This window comes from Neolamprologus multifasciatus, chromosome 1, assembly GCF_963576455.1.
Source record: "Neolamprologus multifasciatus chromosome 1, fNeoMul1.2, whole genome shotgun sequence".
Classification (NCBI taxonomy): Eukaryota; Metazoa; Chordata; class Actinopteri; order Cichliformes; family Cichlidae; genus Neolamprologus; species Neolamprologus multifasciatus.
The window spans coordinates 33,183,318-33,204,042 of record NC_140439.1 but is presented as its reverse complement, the minus strand read 5'-3'; the positions used below and the strand labels follow the sequence as shown (position 1 = coordinate 33,204,042).

The 20,725-nt window shown below is 40.0% G+C and overlaps 1 protein-coding gene and 1 pseudogene across 3 annotated transcripts in view; both read left to right on the top strand.

Moving 5' to 3' along the window:
* ntrk3b (neurotrophic tyrosine kinase, receptor, type 3b) overlaps positions 1–20,725 on the top strand; it is a 246,509-nt gene that overhangs the window by 168,883 nt on the left and 56,901 nt on the right. For both annotated transcript variants that reach the window (XM_085135813.1, XM_085135735.1), the window contains one exon: positions 13,840–14,028. In XM_085135813.1, the coding sequence (XP_084991939.1) occupies positions 13,840–14,028 (189 nt within the window). The remainder of the gene's footprint in view (positions 1–13,839; positions 14,029–20,725) is intronic.
* The window catches only part of LOC146526115 (uncharacterized), a 152,491-nt pseudogene that overhangs the window by 98,763 nt on the left and 33,003 nt on the right, over positions 1–20,725 (top strand). The gene's annotated exons all lie outside the window — the stretch shown is intronic.

Below are 20,725 nucleotides of genomic sequence, written 5' to 3'. Positions count from 1 at the left end.
ATAAATATTAATAAATCAGAAATCATTTTGGTTCAATACTGCATTTGAACGGATTCATTTACTTTTATTTCTGTATGTCTGCTAAGAAAACCGCTAGCCAAGTTTTCACTACATTTCCCCACATTTAACAGAGTAAAGAAATCATAATCCTGTCAGCCCCTGAAACTAATAATTTACCTCTGTGCTAATCCCTTCACCCCTGAAACACTTGTTAGCTATAGAGCGACATTTGCATGCAGAGGCTGCACCAACAGCACTGATGTACACTATCATCAAGCAGTTTTGTGGCCCGCAGTAGCTGAATGTGGCTTTCCATCTCGTTTGTGATTTACATGCAAACTCTGCCAGATGCTCAACGCTGGAGAATCGTTTTTATATTCTATTGCCACGACAAGAAATATATCCATCTAGTGCCGGGTTGCTGCTCTGCATATGTTTGTACTGTATGTGTGTGCTGTTGCCTTTACTTTACTGCCGAGTTTATGATGCAAACTGGTCTCTGTAACAATGCCACCAGAAGCTTTTCATTTCTTTCTGATTACATTGCAATGAGAGAAGAATGAAACCCCACACCGAGTGGCTCTGAATATCTCCCCAGATTACAGCATGTTTGGTTTTCAATTTGAGTTTGGGTGCATAACGTGTACTGAAATGTAGGTCCGGGGTTATGGTAAAGATCCAGCCTCTGTCATGGTCATAAATCAATGAAACAGACTCTGGACAGCTCGGTTACTGGATGATGTCATTTTCCATCACTTTTCAGACTTGTGCAAAATTGCTTTGTCTGTCTTCAGGGAGCTTACAGGGTAATGTGTTGTCAAAGATATAAAAGCTGATAGTGCACTGTGGGAACAGAGTCAGTATAGCAATCTCAGTGTTTTCTTTTATTATCATTCTGAGCATCAAGACCACATATATACAGCAACACAAACTGTAATTGCTTCACTGCTGTGTCATTGCAGATAATGTTTGGTGTGGCGTAGACCGATTGATTCCAGAGGACATGCGTACGAGTGGCTTCAGATGCGATGACTGATAGGTTTACAGCAGATTTCCAACGAGTGTTTATTTCTGTCTCGACTCGGACGTCCTTCCCCTCAGCGTTTGCCGTTGTTTATACCACAATAAAGAGAGAGCACGTCGAGCTGTGTGAGGCGACTGTAAATTGTCGGTAGCCCATAAATTTCAGCGTCCTAGCGCTCGGCCACGGCTGGTCACCATCATCTGAAGAAGCAGCGCTTTTCATACTATGGAGGCTGCTACTTTGTGAGAAACGGGGTTACCCCGAGTTTGTCTCCGCTGTACGGCTGTCACGTGCCCACCACGCTTGAGTGGGAGGCTGAGTGAGCAGGTTGAGGCTGTTTGTCAGAAGAGCTAGTTAAATGTCTTCTTCAGTGCAGCAAGGGGAGTTGTCATTTGAGTTTTGCACATAACTGCAAGGCTTCTTCACACATTGGTGACATTTGGCAATTAACTGACCTTTTCGTAAATCTTATGCTACACTCACTGTGTAGTGATTTCCTCATTTGGCTGATACTAAGCCAGCAGCTGCAACATCATAACAGTAGTCGGTGGTAGTTCTGTTTGGCTTACAGTGAGTCCACTTAGAGGCTGTAATTAAGAATGTGTTAAGACATTTGCTGGTTGTACTGACAGCAATTAACCTGCCGTATAGTCATAGTGCTGAATAGCAAATGACCAGCTTTGATGGATTCGTGAAAAAAAGCTTTGAGCACCATGACAGCCAATATTTATGTCCTGCAAACTCACAAGTTTGCCTCGATTTCACACTTTTCAACCCTTCCCACATATGTATTTAATTTGCTTCAAATCCATTGTTAACTAAAAGCGAACCCTTGCCTCAGTAAGTTATCCTTCCTGTGTTCTCTTGTTCATTTTACATGTCCTCAAGTTAATTCCAGTCCTAATTAACTACCTTTGAAAGGAATCTGTGCGATAATTACCACAAGGAGGTGGAACGGAAGCAATCACACTCTGCACAATTTATTCCCCACCACAGGGAAAACCCCGCAGAGTCACCTGCTGCCTCTTCTTTTTTTTTTTTGCTTGTCCTGAGAATCACCTTCAGCTCTCACTTTTGTTTTTAGGGAAACAGAGACACAAACAAATAGGGAGGGAGGCGGGGACTCCAGACATACCCCTCCTGCTGGTTTTTACTCTAGTCTGGTATATTTGCAGAAATAATTGCTACATTAAAGACAGAGTGAAATCGCAAGTTGCAAGTGGAATAAAAGCACTGAGAAGGTAAAACTAGAAAAAACTCAGAGGATGTTTTAAAGACTAGCTCAGACAGGGGAGAAAGAAAAGGATTAATTGGAGGCTGACATGTTAATGACATCTTAAGACACCAAAGGGGAGAATGGTACCAACCTGGTCACTGTGGACAAGTTGAGTACAGAGACACACTAGCAGCCAAGCCTTCTGTGCACAGAGGAAAAAAGCAAATAACAACAGTAGTTTAAAGGATAAGGCTGGTGGCATTTTACATTTAAACCCCCTGAAAACGCCACTACCAGCGGTGTGTTTGTCTCACTACTGTCTGAGGTCTCTCCCCAGTCTACATCACTCTCGCCTAAATGCACTTGTTGCACCTGAGGAAGCAATCTTTTTTTAAATTTGGTCCCTAATGTTGATTAATTGTTAATTGTTTTAAAAGTCATTGTCAACAATAGAACGGCCCTACGCTGTAGCAAAAGTGACTGAAATTAATTATTTTCAGCGACTGATTAATACAGATAGGTTAGTTTAGCATTACAGGCCACAGAACAGTGTATGTGGGATGGACTTATCATTACTGTGTGTGTCCGTAGTAGTGATGGAGCGTATCGACCTGTGCAACGGTTTGTGTGTTTTTAGATTTTGGATTTTGTGGAACAGACAGAGGAGCTAGATTAAGTGATTGCTAAATTACAGACAGAGCTTGTTATTGTTGTTGCCCTTGTGTTTTCATTGGATTTAAGAATTGTACGATTTTATTTGAATTTTTTTAACAAATTTTAAAAAGGTTACAGGTAAGGGGAGAAATATCATTTTTAATTCTGATACTTTTGCCAAGAGTGTTTTTCTTGTATGCAGCTGCGAGTTGTATAGCGTGTGGTTGGGGCGTCATATTTTCCTTTGAATCCAGCAAAATGTCACACATATTTTTCCGCTCGATACTCTGAACAGACTTCACACTGCTGTGGGTAAGAGCGAGGCTTTTTTTCTGTTGGAAGAATATTTTTCCTCCTTCTGAATTTTCTCAGCTCAGAGTGAATTAAGTATTTTTGAGGAAATGGAAGAAAACAAACATGTTTTTGCCAATCTGATGGAAACATGATGAAACAAAAATTTTAATCTAGAGCATTTGCTAATATGACAAAGAAAAGAAGCTGGATGAATACTTATGAACTCATTTGTCCTGTTGTAATTTCAGCTACACATAGTTATTCCCATTCTCAGTGACAGTCCAAGCCAAATATGTGTTTTTACATTATTGTTCAGCTTTTTCAGCTCTGAAAGCTGAAAAAGCTTTCAGAGCTTGGTTTTTGGAATGTACAAGGAAAGTTAAAGTCAAATAGCTCTGCTGGGTAAAAAAAAAAATGAAAGTGTAACATCATAAGTTATAATCACAAATGATGTTTTTTGTTGAGAATCTTTTGTTTGTTTTGCTTTATTATAATATATAAAGAGATAACAGAAAATCATTCTTGAACAAAAAGTTTCTCTTACTAAAAAATTTTTAGATAACGTCCATGATGTGGGTTCAACTTTGTCACAATTTGCAAAGGCGAATCGTGGGGAGAGCGTAAGGCAGGGGCTAACATTAATATTTATTGGAAAAAAAAAATCTTCCTCCAGATATAAGAATGAATCTTTTCTTATGGACTCAAACACGTTTTGCTGAAAAACTGAATATGGAACAAGCAAAGCTTAATACTAAACAATATGTATATTAGCTGTATAATACCAGTAGGCCAGCTCTAATAGTAATTTGGTATGGCTTTGCGGGCCAAATTTAATTAGGCTGTGGGCCAAATTTGGCCCGCGGGCCAGAGTTTGACACCTATGGCGTAAGGAGTCGACCCAAATGCAGGCAAACGGAGATGAAGGTGGAGGATATCAGAAAGAGAGCCTTTATTGATGGCTGAATGTTACGCCCCAGTCTATGGGTACAGGAACGCAACATAAGTTTGAAAAGATTGCCCCGCCCTGGTCCCCAAAACCATACACAGGGGAGAACCAATTTCTTAGTGAACGGTGGTTTATTACTCTACACTGCAAAATGAAGCTCTGGGGTGAACAAAGGCCAAAATAACAAATAAAACAAGCTAAGTCAGGAGGAGGTGCTATCTAAAACCCTATGTGAAATCAAACATCAAACAAAAGACAAGCGCTACACCTCCTCAGTAAGGAAAATCGCTATTGGTTATCCTAAAAGTCGCTAGAAGTCGCTAAATGACATCATCACCTAATTTGCATAATTGGTCATGCTAATGTAATTGTAACCTAAGTTGTTGGAGAGAGAAATAACATCGTGGAAGAGACATAAAGTGAGTAAAAAACGTCCTAAATGCAGTTAGAATTTATTTAGAATTACAAATTAAATTTCTTTTAGCAATTATTGTTTTTTTTAAATGTCACAATTCCAACCCTGCTCCTTTATCTGGGCTTGGACCGGCAAAAGTGACCCGAAATAGGCACTCTAGTGGAGTTACTTTGTGTGTGTGTGTGTGTGTTTATAAGTAGTTTTAAACCTTGTGATCCACAAAACAGCAACAACAGTAAAAGAGTAAAAGAAGAACTGACTGCGTTACAGCACCCACTGCTTGTTGAGAGTAAAAGCGATATGCGCTTTCACGTCTTTTTTTTAGAAAAAAAGTCGCTAAATATAGCAACAAAGTCACTAAGTTGGCAACACTGGCTGTCAGTGGCTGCCCCGGGACAACTGCTGGTGAGGGATTTTGAATGCGACCACATGATCAGCGGACCAATCGGCAGCCGTCAGCTCATCCAATCCGGGGCCTGCAAAGACTTAAAGACACAGACAAAAACAGCCACCAAAACAGATTATGGACAGGGCCATAACACTGAACAAAAAAATCAACAGCTGGAGCAGAGAAAACGAGCCAAAACCTAAACTGGGAAAACTAAGCGTAAAATAAAACAAACCTGAAACAAGAAACTAGAAACACCTGGAAATGCGAGGAGCGGAGAGCAGAGGTTACACTGGGGATGACAAGCAGACGCACCGATGAAGAGCAAATGACAACACACGCTATAAATACGCAACAGGTAACGAGGGGGGATGCACAACAGGAGGGAGACACAGCTTGGATAAATCTGACATAGCGAGACACAGGGAGTAAAGGACCACAACTATCGAGGTAAAACAGGAAACACACAGGCTGAACTTAAGACGCGTAAGCTAAACACAACGGCCCTTCCCATGAACAAAGAGGCACAGAAACAGAAGAGAAACCTAAAACTCAGGGATTATAAACGTAATACAGAAAACCATAACTCACAGAGTAAAACACAAAACACTGGGTCGCAGACCCAGGACTGTGACTAAATTTTTATTTATCGATTTTAGTCATGTTTTCTGACGACCTACTGTTTTAATCTTCTAACTTACTTTATGTGATAAACCACTCAAAAAAAAAAAAAACCCACACAGCTCAGTGAGGAATAGCTGTTATTTTTTGCCATTAGGTGGCTATACATTTCTTTCCCTGTAGCTGCTGCTCACCAGCATATATGTAATGACTGAATGGCTCCCCCTTGTACCCAACCTCTGCCCTGCTAAATGTGTGGATACGAGTTTGTGAGGCTTCATAAGGCCAGGAGGTGGAACGAAAAAGCTTTCACACCATCAGCGATCTTTTTTGGTCGCGTTAAAAAAGGTTGGGGTTCAGTGTGATTATTCTTGCAAGGTGACAAAAGCCTGGAGATGGAAGCCGACTTGTGTTTGAACATTTACAAGTTCAAAGGTGCGAGTATGCTTTTGATTCATCGCTGACGCCCAGCACTTGGACAATGCCTTAATTTACGAGTCCATTTCCAAACCCAGGAGGACTAGGCTGTGCTGTCTCTGCTCGAGTAGAGTAAATCAGATTGGCTTCTAAACTCTGAGAAACAGATGATGCAAATGTCACACTTGATCAATTGATTTGACTGAATTAGCTAATGTACCTGCAAACCGCACGTGAACATAAAACATCTGCTGTACCGCCACAAGCTGGGATTGTGGGATGTTACTGCGAAGGAACATTGAGTAATGTAGACCTGAGTGACATGTCTTCTGCAGGGACACATTTTAGAAAAAAGAGAAGGATATTGGCTGGAGAAACATATTGGCTGGAAAAAGCTCGAAGGATGTGAGCAATGAGATTTATCTAATCTTCAAACCGCGGCATGCCACAGTGATCTAAGACTTTTCCAGAAGGAGTCCCATGACAAACTGATATCTGTTACTCTGAACGTGTTAAATGATTTTTTTTTTTTGCCACCAGTACCATGTCCTTTGATGATCAGTAGCATTCTTGCCGACTTGTGTGTCAGAGGCTCCATAGCTATAGAGTGATTTGCAAGTCTTAGATTCTTCTCCATCGTGAAACATTTTTAGCATCGGGCCTTTTGGAGGGTGTCTCATCGGTCATAAGGAACTGTCTTCAGAGACAAGACGAGCAAAAAGTCCTGCAACAGATGGTGTGTTCCCTGCAGAGCCCTGATCTCATCATCATAGAGTCAGTCTGGGAATACATGAAAAGGAGGAAGAGACGGAGGGAAGTTCTCTGAGCTCATTGAGAAAAAAAAAACCTTGAAAAACTGTGCGCAAATACAGCGAAGAGAACAACTGCATGGTTTTGGACAGTATCCTCACTACTAACTCACCACATATGAATATAACTCACCACATATATGTGTATATAAATATGAGCTATCGATGGTAATTAATTTTTTTACAGATAGGTTATATACATTCTTAAACATCTTACACTTAATTATTTTCGTTCTATCGAGATCTTCTTGAGGGGAATAAACACATCAGTGCTCTCAAGTTGATGCAGTAAATCTCAAATCACTATTACAGTGGAATACCCCATTTAACGAAAAATTCAAGTTACGAAGGCACTTAACGGCAATATTTCTGCCCGTGTTACGGCAAAATGCCCGCGTAACGAAATCCGCTGGCTCTGATTGGCTGAGCCCACAATGCCCACAATGCCTTCTGAATCATGTGACAACCTCTTGGCTTTTGTACTTGCGCTTCGCTGTTCCACTTGAACGACGTATTGTTGTTGCAGTTAGCAATTAGCCTATAGCCTATCGTTCACGCGATTGGTGCTTCGACTTATGAAAATTTTCGACTTACGAAAGAACGAATTAATTTCATAAGTAGGAGTTCCACTGTATTTGTTTTATTATTATTTTTAGCTTAGAATAAAGCCTATGAGCATAAGGAACAAGTTAGCTCAGCTCTGGCCAGTGCTAACAAAATCCATCCTAACATTTTATTATGCTTTGGTTTTTGGAAGGTTTACAGAAGCAAAATATTTTATGTTACTCTTTTTCAAGGAGGTGGTACAGGTAAAAAACCCAGGACAGCTATTTCTGCTTGCAGTAGAAACTCTATTACTATTCTATTAGTAATAGAGTACACACCTTTGTCATCAGTATTGGATATCCCTGTTAGGTCTTGAGTTTTGTTGTGCTTCTGTTTTTATTCCTTAGTTTATATGTTTTAAGTTTAGCTTTCAGTTAAGATTTTGATTTCCATTTATGGCACTTCTGAAATGAAGTTTCTATATAGCATTTATGGTACATTATTTATATCTAATTCCTTCTATTTAGTTTTTTTTCCCTCTTGTGTTTAGTTACTTTTACTCCCTGTTTTAATTTTTATTTTGTGTCTGTTGTGTCTTATCTTCAGCTTTACTTCAGTGTATTGTTACGATCTTGGTCTAGGAGTGCATTGAACGCAACAAGAAATTTGGCCTCCACTCACGCACCACCCAAGAAAGAGCTAAACAAAAAACACAACGCCATTTATTTACGTCAGCAGTGAGCAATGCCAAAATAACAAAGAAAACTCCCTGACGGTCCCTACACTTCCCAGTACAAAAAAAAAACAAAACAACCAACAGACAATTCACTTACCTATAGTGAAAAACAGGAGAAAACTGAATCAACAGAAAAGGCTTCTCACCACTACCAGGCTGCTGTAGTGAACAATATATAAGATAAGATAACCTTTATTATTCCCTCGCGTGGGAAATTTGTTTAAAAACAAAATATACACAATAAAAGAGGTACAACAAACTACTTTAGCTACTTTACAAATCTATTTACAGCTATTTACAACAGCAATGCTCTAGCGCCAGACACACACATCAGGTTATACTTGCTAATCAGTTAACTACGTTTTTAGGCAAAAACACTCTAAGTAACAACAATCGGAAAACACAGGCTATCTGTGGGGTGGTGGAGAGGGGACCAGGTGGTTGTCATCTGGTGGTTAAGTACTGGGGTAATCAACCAAGTATCCAATCCCAGAACACCCAACTACTCAGCAGGCACTGGACTTCAATAAGACACACCCAGGTGTCCACACCTGAGAAAGAAGAAAAAAAAAAAACACAGCCAACCTCTGGTGGGAGGAGTCACACATAAATCAAACAATTACAACACTGAATCATAACAGTATGATTACCCTGATTATGTTCAGTCATGTCTCGTTTCCTGCCTGTTTCCACTTCCCTGATTATCCTTGTGTATATATTGTCCAGTCGTTCCCTTTTGTCTTAGCATCTGTTTACCCACTGCATGTGTTCCCTGCCTGTTTCTGGATTCTTTTGCGTTTTTCCTTCAGAACTGTTGTGTTTTTTCTACACTGACATCAACCTGATAAGATTTGCATATTTGTTTACAACTAGTTACTACTGTTTCCATGTGCTGTATTTGGGTTATTTAACAATTACAGGCCCCAGATTGTTAGTTAATTCCCTAATGTATTTACAACCTGGTTGTATGTCAGTAATTATGTTATTATGCGATTTCACTGGTAGTCGCTGTAGTCAGTTGAGAATAGTTTAACTCTGGTTTTACTCTGGACCCCGGCTCTCTTGAAGTTACTGAATGTCATAGACTTTCTGTTGTTCCCAAGTCACTCACTTTTTTTTGTACTCGTAATGTGTTTATACGCCAATCTGCAGTTAATCATTAGTTAATATTAATTCCAGCTCTTTTCCATACTGTCTCTTTTGTTCTGTCCCCCTCTCTAACAATGTGTCAGTGTAACATGTCATTCACGACAAAATATGCAGACATTATTTTGAATAAGTTCAGAATTTCCCATTTTCTATACAAGACAATACTGTCCTGTGAAATTAACACAGCGCACAGCTATGTAGTACTGTGCTAACATGAATCCATCCATATATCCAATGTTTCAAACTGGATGATTAAACACGGTAAAGTCATTGGTTTTACAGTTCCACACATCCCATCAAAGGCTTCAAAAACAAGATTTCAGAAACCAGCTATGTCCACCCTTTATACTGTCTATGATCTGCACAACAACCATAACAGGACCAGAGAAGCAGGATCCTCATCTTTCAAGCTCCAGTTACTCTAGTCATGACTGCACAAAAATTACAGGCATTGAGTTGTAACATTCAGCTGGAGAGAAAAAGCTCATACTGCTGCATCATAATTACCACACTAACTGAAACAGAGTGGTCATTTATTTTCTCGTCTACCTATATTTTACATCTTTAAATTGATACAAGTATCCGACTAATTTCAGGCTTGAGAATACACACAGACAAATGACTGCATTAACTTGAGGAACAGGGCCTGAAAATCTGACCTTCAGAGCCAGTGAGATACTGCGAAAAAGATGAGACATGCAAAAGAATGGAAGAAAATAGCTGCAAGTTGGCTCATTTCATTTTCCAGTTCTCCTGAATAAATCAAAGTTGGTTTAATAGAGAGGAACCTTGCTCTCAGATAGACATTTCAGGGGAAGATGTCCAGTGCCGAATTCCATTCTGTGCACAGGCAACGTCTCAGATGATAAAACCCCTCTCGGATGCCGTTGGGCCTTTTCATCACTCAGGTAACATAAATGCAATTTTTAGGGTGTTCTCAAGTCAAGAAGTCCAATTTCCCCCTCACTCCTCAGAAAACCTTCATCTAGCAAGAAATCAAGGGGGAGGTTTCTGTGTAGTTTGAAGCACTGTGGTTTGGACTGAGGCCAGGCTTTCCCCGAGGCCTCATCGATCTGGCACCAGACTCTGATCAGATGGCTTTTCATTCCATTTCATATTGTATTAAAAAGCAGAACATAATCCAGGGATCCTTTCGAGGCATCTTCTTTCATTTTTAAAGATTTAAACATGAATCATAACGATTTTCTAGGTAATGATTTTATTTCAAGTGTAGTGATATTTAAAGCGGCATACTGCACATATATCTTTGTGCCTGTGCCGTGTAACAGAGGGTCAGAGGCATCAACTGAGATTTAGTGTGCCACCTGTTCCCAGTGGTTGGGTGGGTAGTTGCTGGCGAAGACCTGTGCTCTCCTGTGCACATCTCTGTAATAAAGCAGGCACTCAGGTATGAAATCCCTGCAATGAGAATAAATGTTGTGAATAAATTGTTGCTCGCATGTGTCACTTCATCACATGCCACCTCAACCCCATCTTCCTTCCACTCAGGGTCTATAATTTGATATGCCTGGGTCTTGATTACTATTTACAGTGCTGTCAAGGTGAGCAAAAGACTCAACACGGAGTGTAAACAGATTCACTGTCACCGCTTCTCTGAATCAGCTGCTGTTGACTTTATTTCCACTCACTGTTTCCTTCGCTCCCTTCATTCCCTCCCTCCTCCTTTCCTCATTCCCCTCTGAAGATTGCAGTTGTCAGAGCTCCGCGTTGCTTTCAGCATAGCAGTGATAGAACAGCAAACTGCATCACATTGGCTTACAGTAAATCATGTCAGAGTCTTTCTATGAATTTTGATTAAAGAAAGGAAATCATGCTTGGTATTGACAGGAGTATGTTGTATGACAACATAAATTCTAAATTCAGACGGCGTCGGTAGTCGGGCACTACCTGTGTTGATATTCATTTCTTTCTTTCTTTTTTATGCATTATCTGTCTCCATTTATCAAAAATCTTCACACGGTCACTATGACAGAAGTCAGTGAGGGATATGTTGTGCATCACGTTCCACGGTTTTGACTTTTCTTCAACTTTCTTTCACATTCAACTAAACTGCAATTATATTTTAAAGGAAACAGAACTGCATCCACAGGGAAATATTCACAAATTTGAAAAGTTGCGAATATGTTACTGCCAAACCTTTTGTTTACTAGCAAATATAATAGTTTCATACAATGTCCGCTAATTCAATAGCATTAATTAATGGTTATGCTTAGCCACAAATCACAAACTGTAAAAAGAAATTGTTGTCCTCTTAAATATGGTAATAGATCACAATAATTTTGAACTGAAGGGGTTTGGGAGGAAAAACTCTGAGGTTTTTTTTAATAATTTTCTTAGCTCCATTTTTTTCTAGCACCCAAACCACTGAAAAGAACAGTTCACATGACTCTGTGATACTGAGATGCATTATACATAAAATGTTGCTGGACATTACCTCATGTTTGCTGTCTTTTTCAATGTGTTTCATATCACTTAGAAGATTGCACAAGGTGCTTACTAAAAGCAAAATAATCTAAAAGAATATGGAAACTAAAGAGGTGGCTGGCTTTGATTGTCTTTGGCTTCACACTTGAACCCAGTGGTCCCAAACCCCCGGGCCAGTCCGTGAGTTGTTTGGCACCGGGCCGCGAGAGTTGAGACTCAGGGGTGAAAATTATGATTTTCATGGTCTTTATCGTTATTTTTTTATCGTTAACTCGGTGTCCCTGGGTCTTTTCTCGTGAGTTATGAATAAATCTTTTTTTTTTTTTTTTTTATACCGGTACTGGGTTTTTTTGTGGTATTTATCTGCAACACCTTAAAGGCCGGTCCGTGAAAATATTGTCTTGCATAAACCGGTCCATGGTGCAAAAAAGGTTGGGGACCGCTGCTTTAACCCATCTACATTGGCAGTATCATTCCTCCTTTGTTCTGTCATGTTCACAGTTGTGTAAAGTTTAGCAAAGTCATGTTGGTCTTTGTGTAACATCTAAAAAGAAATTCGAACATGTTAGTTTTGGGTATTCAACCATGATTGAAACCCATCCAGGCCTGCCATAACAGGCTAATATTTAGTTTTTGGATATTAAGTCCTTTTTGCCTTTCGATTGCCCATAAATCACCAATAAAACCCTGTACTCTGTACTATGCTATGCATTTCGGACACACATTTTTATAGTGCTATTGTCAAAATGGCTCATTTTACATTTGAATGCACAACACAAAATGACTGCGACTGCACAGTCTTTTTCAGGGGTCACCATAAATGCTTTAATTGAAGGGTTCTGGACTTAGATAAGTCACTGGATGTGAAGTGAAATGTCTTCAAGAAAGAAAGAAGTCCAGTTGTCTGAGAACCTACACGACACTATTTCAGGGGTCACGTTTTCATCCAAGTTATTTTTCATCTCTCAACTCTATATAGAAACTTTTTTTCCCTCCTGGAAGTGGAAAGTTTTCTGAGCACATCTAAATAGGATCGCTGAGATGGCCCAGGAAGTAAAAAAAGAAAAAAAATCCCAAATATATTGCAAGAGAGGACATGTGTGGGGTGAAATGCTGAAGATCTGACATCTGTAGGTTATCTTTGCAGGCATGAACCTGTTACCTGTCACTGAGAGAGAAAGTTTTCAGGTTGGGAGATAAATGCCGTCAGTGTTCTAGTCTGAGAGCTGTGAGATGCTGAGATGTGTAGGAAGTGTTGCTGTTGAGCTTTGGATGTAAGAATAAAATGCTGTTTAGAAAACGTGACGTCTGCAGATCAACTATTTAAAAACACTGTAAATGTGTGTTTTGGGGCAGATTTTGATCAATTAATGTTGAATTGATAGTTTTCCAATGATGGATACGAGTGACCAGCTGAAAATCCAAAATGGATTTTGACATGTATGCTAGCAGCTTCAGGAAATAAAACACCAGCAAAACGCACCTGTTTTATATGTAAGTTAAACAGGTAAGCTAATTTTTGAAGGAGGAATAAATAAACTGAGTTTCTTTTTCTCATTACAGAAGTTTTTTTTTTTAATTTGAGCCCTTAACTAAAAATTAAACAAATCCCCAAACAATTTAGTTTTTACCCATTTCCAGCTGTCTAGATGTCGGGATTCCTTCCCATCTAGCATTAGTCATTTGGAGTATATACTGGGTATAAACCATTTCTCTATAACAAAACATCAATAGATTTTTTCTGTTCATTTATTTTGTTTTGAATTAGTTAGGAAAAAACAACTTTAATCTGTTTGTATCTATATCGCTGCTCCACACTGGGGTAATTGTGGGTACATGCCAATAAAAATATGAAGTCATGTTTACTGCAACTACTCTTATTTTCCCTGGCTGTGCCTGGACATAAAAACAAAACTCCCACTTTGAAAATGTTACTTTATAACTGTGACTCTAGTAAAAGATAATTTACTGTACATGCATACGGTGTACTTCATTACCATATCTAAGAAACAACAACTGCAGCAACTCAGTTTCCACCCAGAATTATTATTATTATTATTTATTTATTTATTTTTTAATAGAATACCTTAGGAAATTGTATTTGTGTCTTACCAAGTATATTCACAGTTTTTTTAAAAAATGCGTTTTGGAAGTAAGTTTTTCTTTTGTCTCTTTCCAGGACCAGTAGCTGTAATCAGTGGTGAGGAAGACTCTGCTAGCCCTCTTCACCATGTCAACCACGGGATTATTACCCCCTGTACTCTGGATGCGAGTCCTGATGCGGTTGTCATAGGGATGACTCGTATTCCTGTAGTGGAGAACCCTCAGTACTTTAGACATGGACACAACTGCAACAAGCCAGCCACCCGTAAGTCCTTCCAGTGTATCTGACAGCAGTTTAATAAAGTGCCAGTATCGCCTCTGAAAAAATCTTCTGCTCAATCTTCTGTAAAAGTCGCAACATCAGCATCGAAGCAATGCTACTTTTTACATGGAGTCTGAATGACTGCAGTCAAATTGAGGAATAGATATGAACAAGATTATAACATTCTGAGGAGATTTTTATGTGTAGCATTGGCTAATTACCAAAAAAGGCTAGGACACAATACTTAAATATGTTCAGCCTAACCCGACACTTCATTCAGAAGCAGCAGGTTTGATTGAAAAGAGAAACTGTGCTGGATTTTTGGATAACATCACAAGCAGAATAAAAATCTGAGCTCACAGAGCTGCATTGCATTCACACCAAAGATAAGATAAACCAGGCAACCGAAGTGGGACGTGAGGGTTTAATTCACATGTGCATCATACGCAGCTAGAGTCTCGCAGTTTATTTTAGATTCTTTTTAAACTAGTGCTGACAGGCCTTAAACAAGGGCTGACAGCATCCACACGGCCACCATTATGGTGATTCATGCGGCACATGTTTGTAGTTGTTCCAAATGGCCAACCATGCAGCACTGTGGTGCAAAGGTAAAAACTGTCACCTCACGCGTTCTGGTTTGAATCTGGGGGCCACCTGCGGCCTTTCTGTGTGAAGTTTGCTTGTTCTGCCTGTGCGTAGGTTGCTTTTCTCCTCGTACTTCAGCTTGCTCCCACAATCCAGAGATATGCCCGTTAGGTTGACTGGTGAGTCCAAATTTGCAGTGTGTTCACACCTCTAATAGACAATGTTTAACCCACATGCTGTGGGCACAGGTGACATGTGGGTTAAGATTCTTTGCTTCTCTGAGTACGAAACATCATTTTGGCATATTCCTCTATCATAGTGCTATCCCTCGTTACTACCGGCTACCATTATTACAAATTATATTGCATCGTTTTTCTAGGATCTGGCTAATTAAACTAAAACTGCAGGGCACGTATGAAGCAGGCAGAGTGCCACAGCATGTTGTGTAGTGTAAAGAAAAGAGCAGCATCTGGTCAGAGAGCCAGATATCAAACACCACGTCTTTATGAGGCTCTATGAGGCTGTTGTACCTCCATTATAATTAGCTGTGTATCTTTTCAATGAGAATTGCCGAGGCCCTCGGGGCAAAGGTATAATTTAGATTCATCTAGAGAGTCGGCGTGATCATATGGCGTTTGCATCAGGTGGCATGGTGCCAGGCTTTTCATATAGGGCCTGTTTAGCAAAAGCCTCCTTCTGTATATCAGTGACTGCCGTTCCAATACCCTGAAAAAAAAAATACCACATGCTTTCCCTCGGGAGTCATGTTCCAGGTTGGAGAAAGACAACAGTACTTTAAGGCCTAATTACTCACAATTACATTGACTGCTCGAGAGAATCAGCAGAAAACTACTGTGCCAACAGCGAGCCTCAGCCTAACGCCTGCTGCTTTTATTTGAAATGATACCAGTCAAACCAACCAGATTTAGTTAGGAAGCAGGAGCTCTTCCTGTCTGACAGTCCCGTTCAGCACAGATTTGCGTCATTTACAACTTGGTTCAAAATGGCTGCTGGACAGGCTAACAGAAGTTGACTTCTGACTTGCAGCCAATGAGAATGAAGGAAATCCCATTTAGAGGTGATAAATAAATGACTGGTCTTATGTATTATGAATCGCATGAATTGTTAATGTCTAGCCAGTGACTGATTTATAACATCTCACGCCTTGCACAGGAGAGCTGATCGGGAGCTAATGAATAAATGACAGTGGGCACAAATGAAACTTTCTCTCAATCACCGCACACCTGGAATTGAAAGTCACACCATGAACGAGCGCCATGACAGCTTCGACTTAGTCTTTACCGAATGTTCTTCCTCTCGGTGCGCAGTTCCCTTTGTTCTTTTTTTTCTTTCCTTTTTTTAAAATTTAATTCTGTGTGCATGCGTTAAAAAATAAAAAAGAAACCGTAGGAAATGAACCCTGAATTCATCGCAAGGTCATAATGGCCGCTGCTTCCTGCCATCGGCTACAAAAACGAAATGGATCCAAACGGTTTCTGCCTCCGCCGATCATTCGCTGAATATGAATGCATTCTTTACCCTGAGGACACAGAGAGGGGAAATGTCTCTGTGTATCCATGTCTATATTTGCAGCTATTGTGTGTGTAGGTCTATGGGAGTGAAAATGAATGCATGGATCTGAATGTTCGCATACTCCTTGTGTGGTTTTCATGTACCAGGAATTTGCCGCATGTCACCTGAGTTTTCTACTTTCATCTGTATAATTGATGATTGATAAGCATCCCAAGTCAAGGGTCCTATAGGTGCCCCCAAGGGCCTCCCAGGTCCAAATTGTCTACCTGGCCTCCTACCGACTTATTGTTTTGCACCTTCACTTGCCAACACAAGAGCTGCACTCAGCTCAGACACAGCATAGCTGCTTTGTGGTACTCGGCCACTAATCCATAATGTATTCATTCATTTACTTGAAAGCTTCTTATCCAGGAGAATAGCTTGCTGCCTGGGTGTCTCTGTCTCTCTCTCTCTCTCTTTCTGTCTTTCACACACACACACACATGCATCCATAGTTCAGTCTAGCAATAGAGACGCTACCTAACACATACATAAATTTAGCACCCATACTTCTCCTTACCTGTGCCCATTAAGAGTACACTAATGTGCTGGTCAATCCCAGCCTGCTTCTGCTACCTCTGGGTGATTTATAGTGTCCCTTGCTGTCATGCTGTGTGCATTTTGAAATCAGCTCCAGCGATAACAATGAGGGGGAGGAACCGTATTTAGCTGTTGTTCTGGCTGCCGCGTGCCATTCTGGCTCCCGTTAAAACAGCTGCATTGAAGGGAAAACTGCCTGCTGCAAAGCTTACGCCAATGATTCCAGTGTGCCCTTACCAAATGTATTATTCATGAGTGTTTGATCTACAAGTCAAACCTGCCAAAAGAATATAAATATTGGCACCAATGGTTAAATAGTTCCAGTCACACTAAATAGAGCGCACCGTATCTTGGCTGTTTAGGCTGTGCCACCTGAGATCAGTGCTGCAGTCAGTCCCTCGCTGCGGGAGAGAATTTGAAAAATGAACATTAACTTCCATCACATTATAGTTGCCCTCTAGTTGAACCATCAACCTGTACACATGTAGAATTAAGCAGGCTGGAAAACACAGCTGTCATTCTCACACCAATTTAGAAACACGCTGCAGCTTCATGCAATTGGTTCATATTTCGGTTGAACTGGTGGCCTCTAGTTTTGCTGTGTTAAATGCGTGAGCCGTGACTGATGATGACGTTTGTTGAGATAGAGGGGGGGGGGGTTCCACTGAAAAAGGCCAATCCTGGGGAAATGTAGCCGCATTAGGGAGATAAAGGCAGGAAAGGCAAAGGACAATTCTTTAGCCTAATGACAGATCTATATCTATCCAGATCCGCTGTCTCCCAGCAAGTGGCTTTGTTTTATCACCGAGCTTGCTATTTTAATTACGGATTTGTCACATCCCGCTGGCCAAAATTAGACAATAGCTTTTGATGTTGGAGTGTAGCATATAGCCTTTCATTATAACCATGTTATTAGGGATAGTACTTCTGGGCAGGTTTCGGACAAACCCTCACTCTGCCCCCTCTACTTTTGTGCAGCAGAGACAAAGTAATGCTCAAGGTGCTGTTTTTGAAGATCAAAATGTTTCCAGCAGGGACAAGGAGCGACTAATTTGGCAACTTGAAAGCTAAGCAAATGAATGGAAATGCGGCGCAGATTGATTGAAAGGCAGTTATCATGTTCCAAGGCTGCAATTCTATGAATTATAGTTTGAAACAGAACAGACCCACAGGCTAGACAGTTGTGAATTCAAACAACCTATTTAAGTGTGTTACCCCCGCCAAAGAAAAGTTCAAGATGATTTCCTTTCAGCTTCAACCTGGAAGGTTCTTTGCTGAACAAAATCTGAAATGATGCTTCTTCATGTCTGATAAAATTGAGTGAAAACTGTCTCCTGAAAGACAAAAACCTACAAGTAGATTTGCTGAAGATTGTGTTTTCGATTGAGAAAACCAGAAAGAAATCTAAAACACACTTAAAATACAGAAATATTTATCCTTTTTTTTTTTACTCCTGTTATTATAAATTGAAATTAATTGCTCGCAGCATTATAACTTGGGACATATACTGGAGTGTGAGAGTATTTAAAGTACACCAAGACTGATTTGTTTTCTGTATTAACACAGGAACGTACAGCTGTGCATTTGAATTTAAATAACACATTCTTGTAAGTGTTGACAGGTCAGCACCATAATGAATAATTAATTCCCATCACAGAGGACCCAGCCCACAGCATTTCAGCTACAGAATAATACAAATCTAAATAACACCAATTTTCCCAAGCAAAGTTACATAAACCCGCTTTTCTGCTTTTATATTACAAACACAATTTATACTGTATCTATGGGGACTAACTGAGGGTGGGTAACATGCCTCATCTCCTTCAGGATGTCAACTATAACTACTCAAGACTTTTAAAGAAACTCCCATGAGCCGCAAGTGTTAAAAACTTAGTGCTTAAGTGCTTAAAGCGTAACGTTTAATTCAGCAATAACAATAAGGCTGTGCTTAGGGAGAAGTTATTGTCAAAAGGAAATCAATCAGAATAAGCACTATAGTATGGCACCACTGTTAAATATTAAATGTGTAAATATATGCAGTATATCTATTAGTATATAAATAAGAATTTGTGTTAATTGTGTGATGCCTGTAAACAACAGCCGTTTCCTTCTTTTGTGACTGTATTTTCATATATGAGTTAAATTAGGATTCATTTTTATTTCATTCTGGCCATATTGTATACAAACACTGGAGAGGACCATTGTCACCAATGTCCAGCTTCACTGTGTTTCTTTTTCCTGCTTTTTAATAAAACTCAACAACTCCTTCAGTATCACACTTAGCCTGTGAGTGTGTGAGCATGTTCTGTGGTTTACACAGCACAGGAACAACCACAGTACCTAGAAGAGTGACAGCACCATATGAGAAAAGATTACATAAAAGATGGCTATTGAATAACAGCATGGTTACTAAAGCTAGGTTTAAAACACTACATTTAGCATAGATATACACATATGCACAGATACATACACACAATGGCACACACACATAGAAAATGTGTCATTCAGCAAAGGTGGAGCATGGACAGGCTCTTGCTAACTGCATTTAACTACACAGCAAGCCAATTTTTTTTGTCATTTAATGCCATTAAAATGCTCGATCTCCAAGGAGTCGAGACTTGAATCAACTATTAGCTAAAGTGTTGCCATCCACCTGTCACTCACGACAAGTAATGCAAACTGTAGCCCTTAAAAAGATTGGAATGACTAAGTTATAACAGATTCACACTCCATGAGTTGTTATGCAAGGAGAAATCAGCCATCGAGAAAACATTTTTATTTCTGTGGGGAGTCACTCGGTTTTTGAGCCAGCCTCATGTGGCCACATGAGGAATTGCAGGTTGTTGGCACTTTGGGGTTGGTTTCGTTTTATTTGCTATCTTCTCATTTTGATTAATATGTCAAGATCCAGTCGAAGTCCCCTAGTTTTATCGATTTTTTTCATCCAGTCACATTGAAAGCCTGTCTTCAGCAAGCTCAGCACCTGCTGCCACACCAAAAACAGTTCCTAGGTTCCAGTGAAACTAGGCTAGCAGTGATCTTGCCAGTATTGGTCAAATAGCCCCAAAATTCCCATCACTCTTGCCCACTTTCCACAGCAATTAGCCAGGTGTATGGAGGTCTTTCATTCTTTGCACATCTTTTTCTGTTATTTTTGAGTGAAGCCCTGCTCAGGGGGGCCTGCGTGCTCTTGGCTGACATGCTATTGGATGAAAAGGCGGGGGGCGGCGGCTGCTTTATTATGCTCTTTCATAACCGTCATTGAGAAATAAAAGTAACACTGGAAAAATACCATTATGAAACATAAACACGTTTTTGAAAGAGGGCATGTGAAAAAATGTCTAATGAAATAAAAAGGTGCCCCAGTAAAACCTTGCTACTGTGAAAATAAGAATGATAGAATAACCTTTAAATGAAAAAATGCCAGCTTATTCCACGGGCTTGCTTCTAATCATTTCTGAACAAAGCTGGTGTCATCAGGATGATGTTATGGGTGATGCATTCTTTATTTTTGTCATGTGTAGGTGTTATTTCACATAAGCCAGAGTTTTCACTAATGCCAGGCAGCAGCGGCAGCAGCAGCAAACACACAGGCCGGCAGTAAGCCAGCCACAGCAGGTTAGGAGTAGATACCCACAGAGAGTCAACAGTAAATGCGGGTGTTCATGTCACTGTTGCCCAACGATGCCAGCAGACACAGCCCCTATGCTGCAGTGAATTTAATGGCGTGAGCTTTTTGTATGCTATTAGCTGCTGGATGAGTGCCTCTCTTCTGACTGTTCACATCCTGTGGTGCACTTTTTGTAGGCAGGCTAAACTACAGGTAAATTACAGTAGTCTCAGTGAAATGATCTCTATATTTATATTGTGATAAAATCTAGGAGGGCAGTAAATGAACAAAGGGGGATTTTTTTCCAAGTGAGCGTGTTTGTGATAATATTTGTTTTTTATGCTAATGATTTGGACTGCAGTACTTATCAGAATATCGTAAAACATTTGCTTT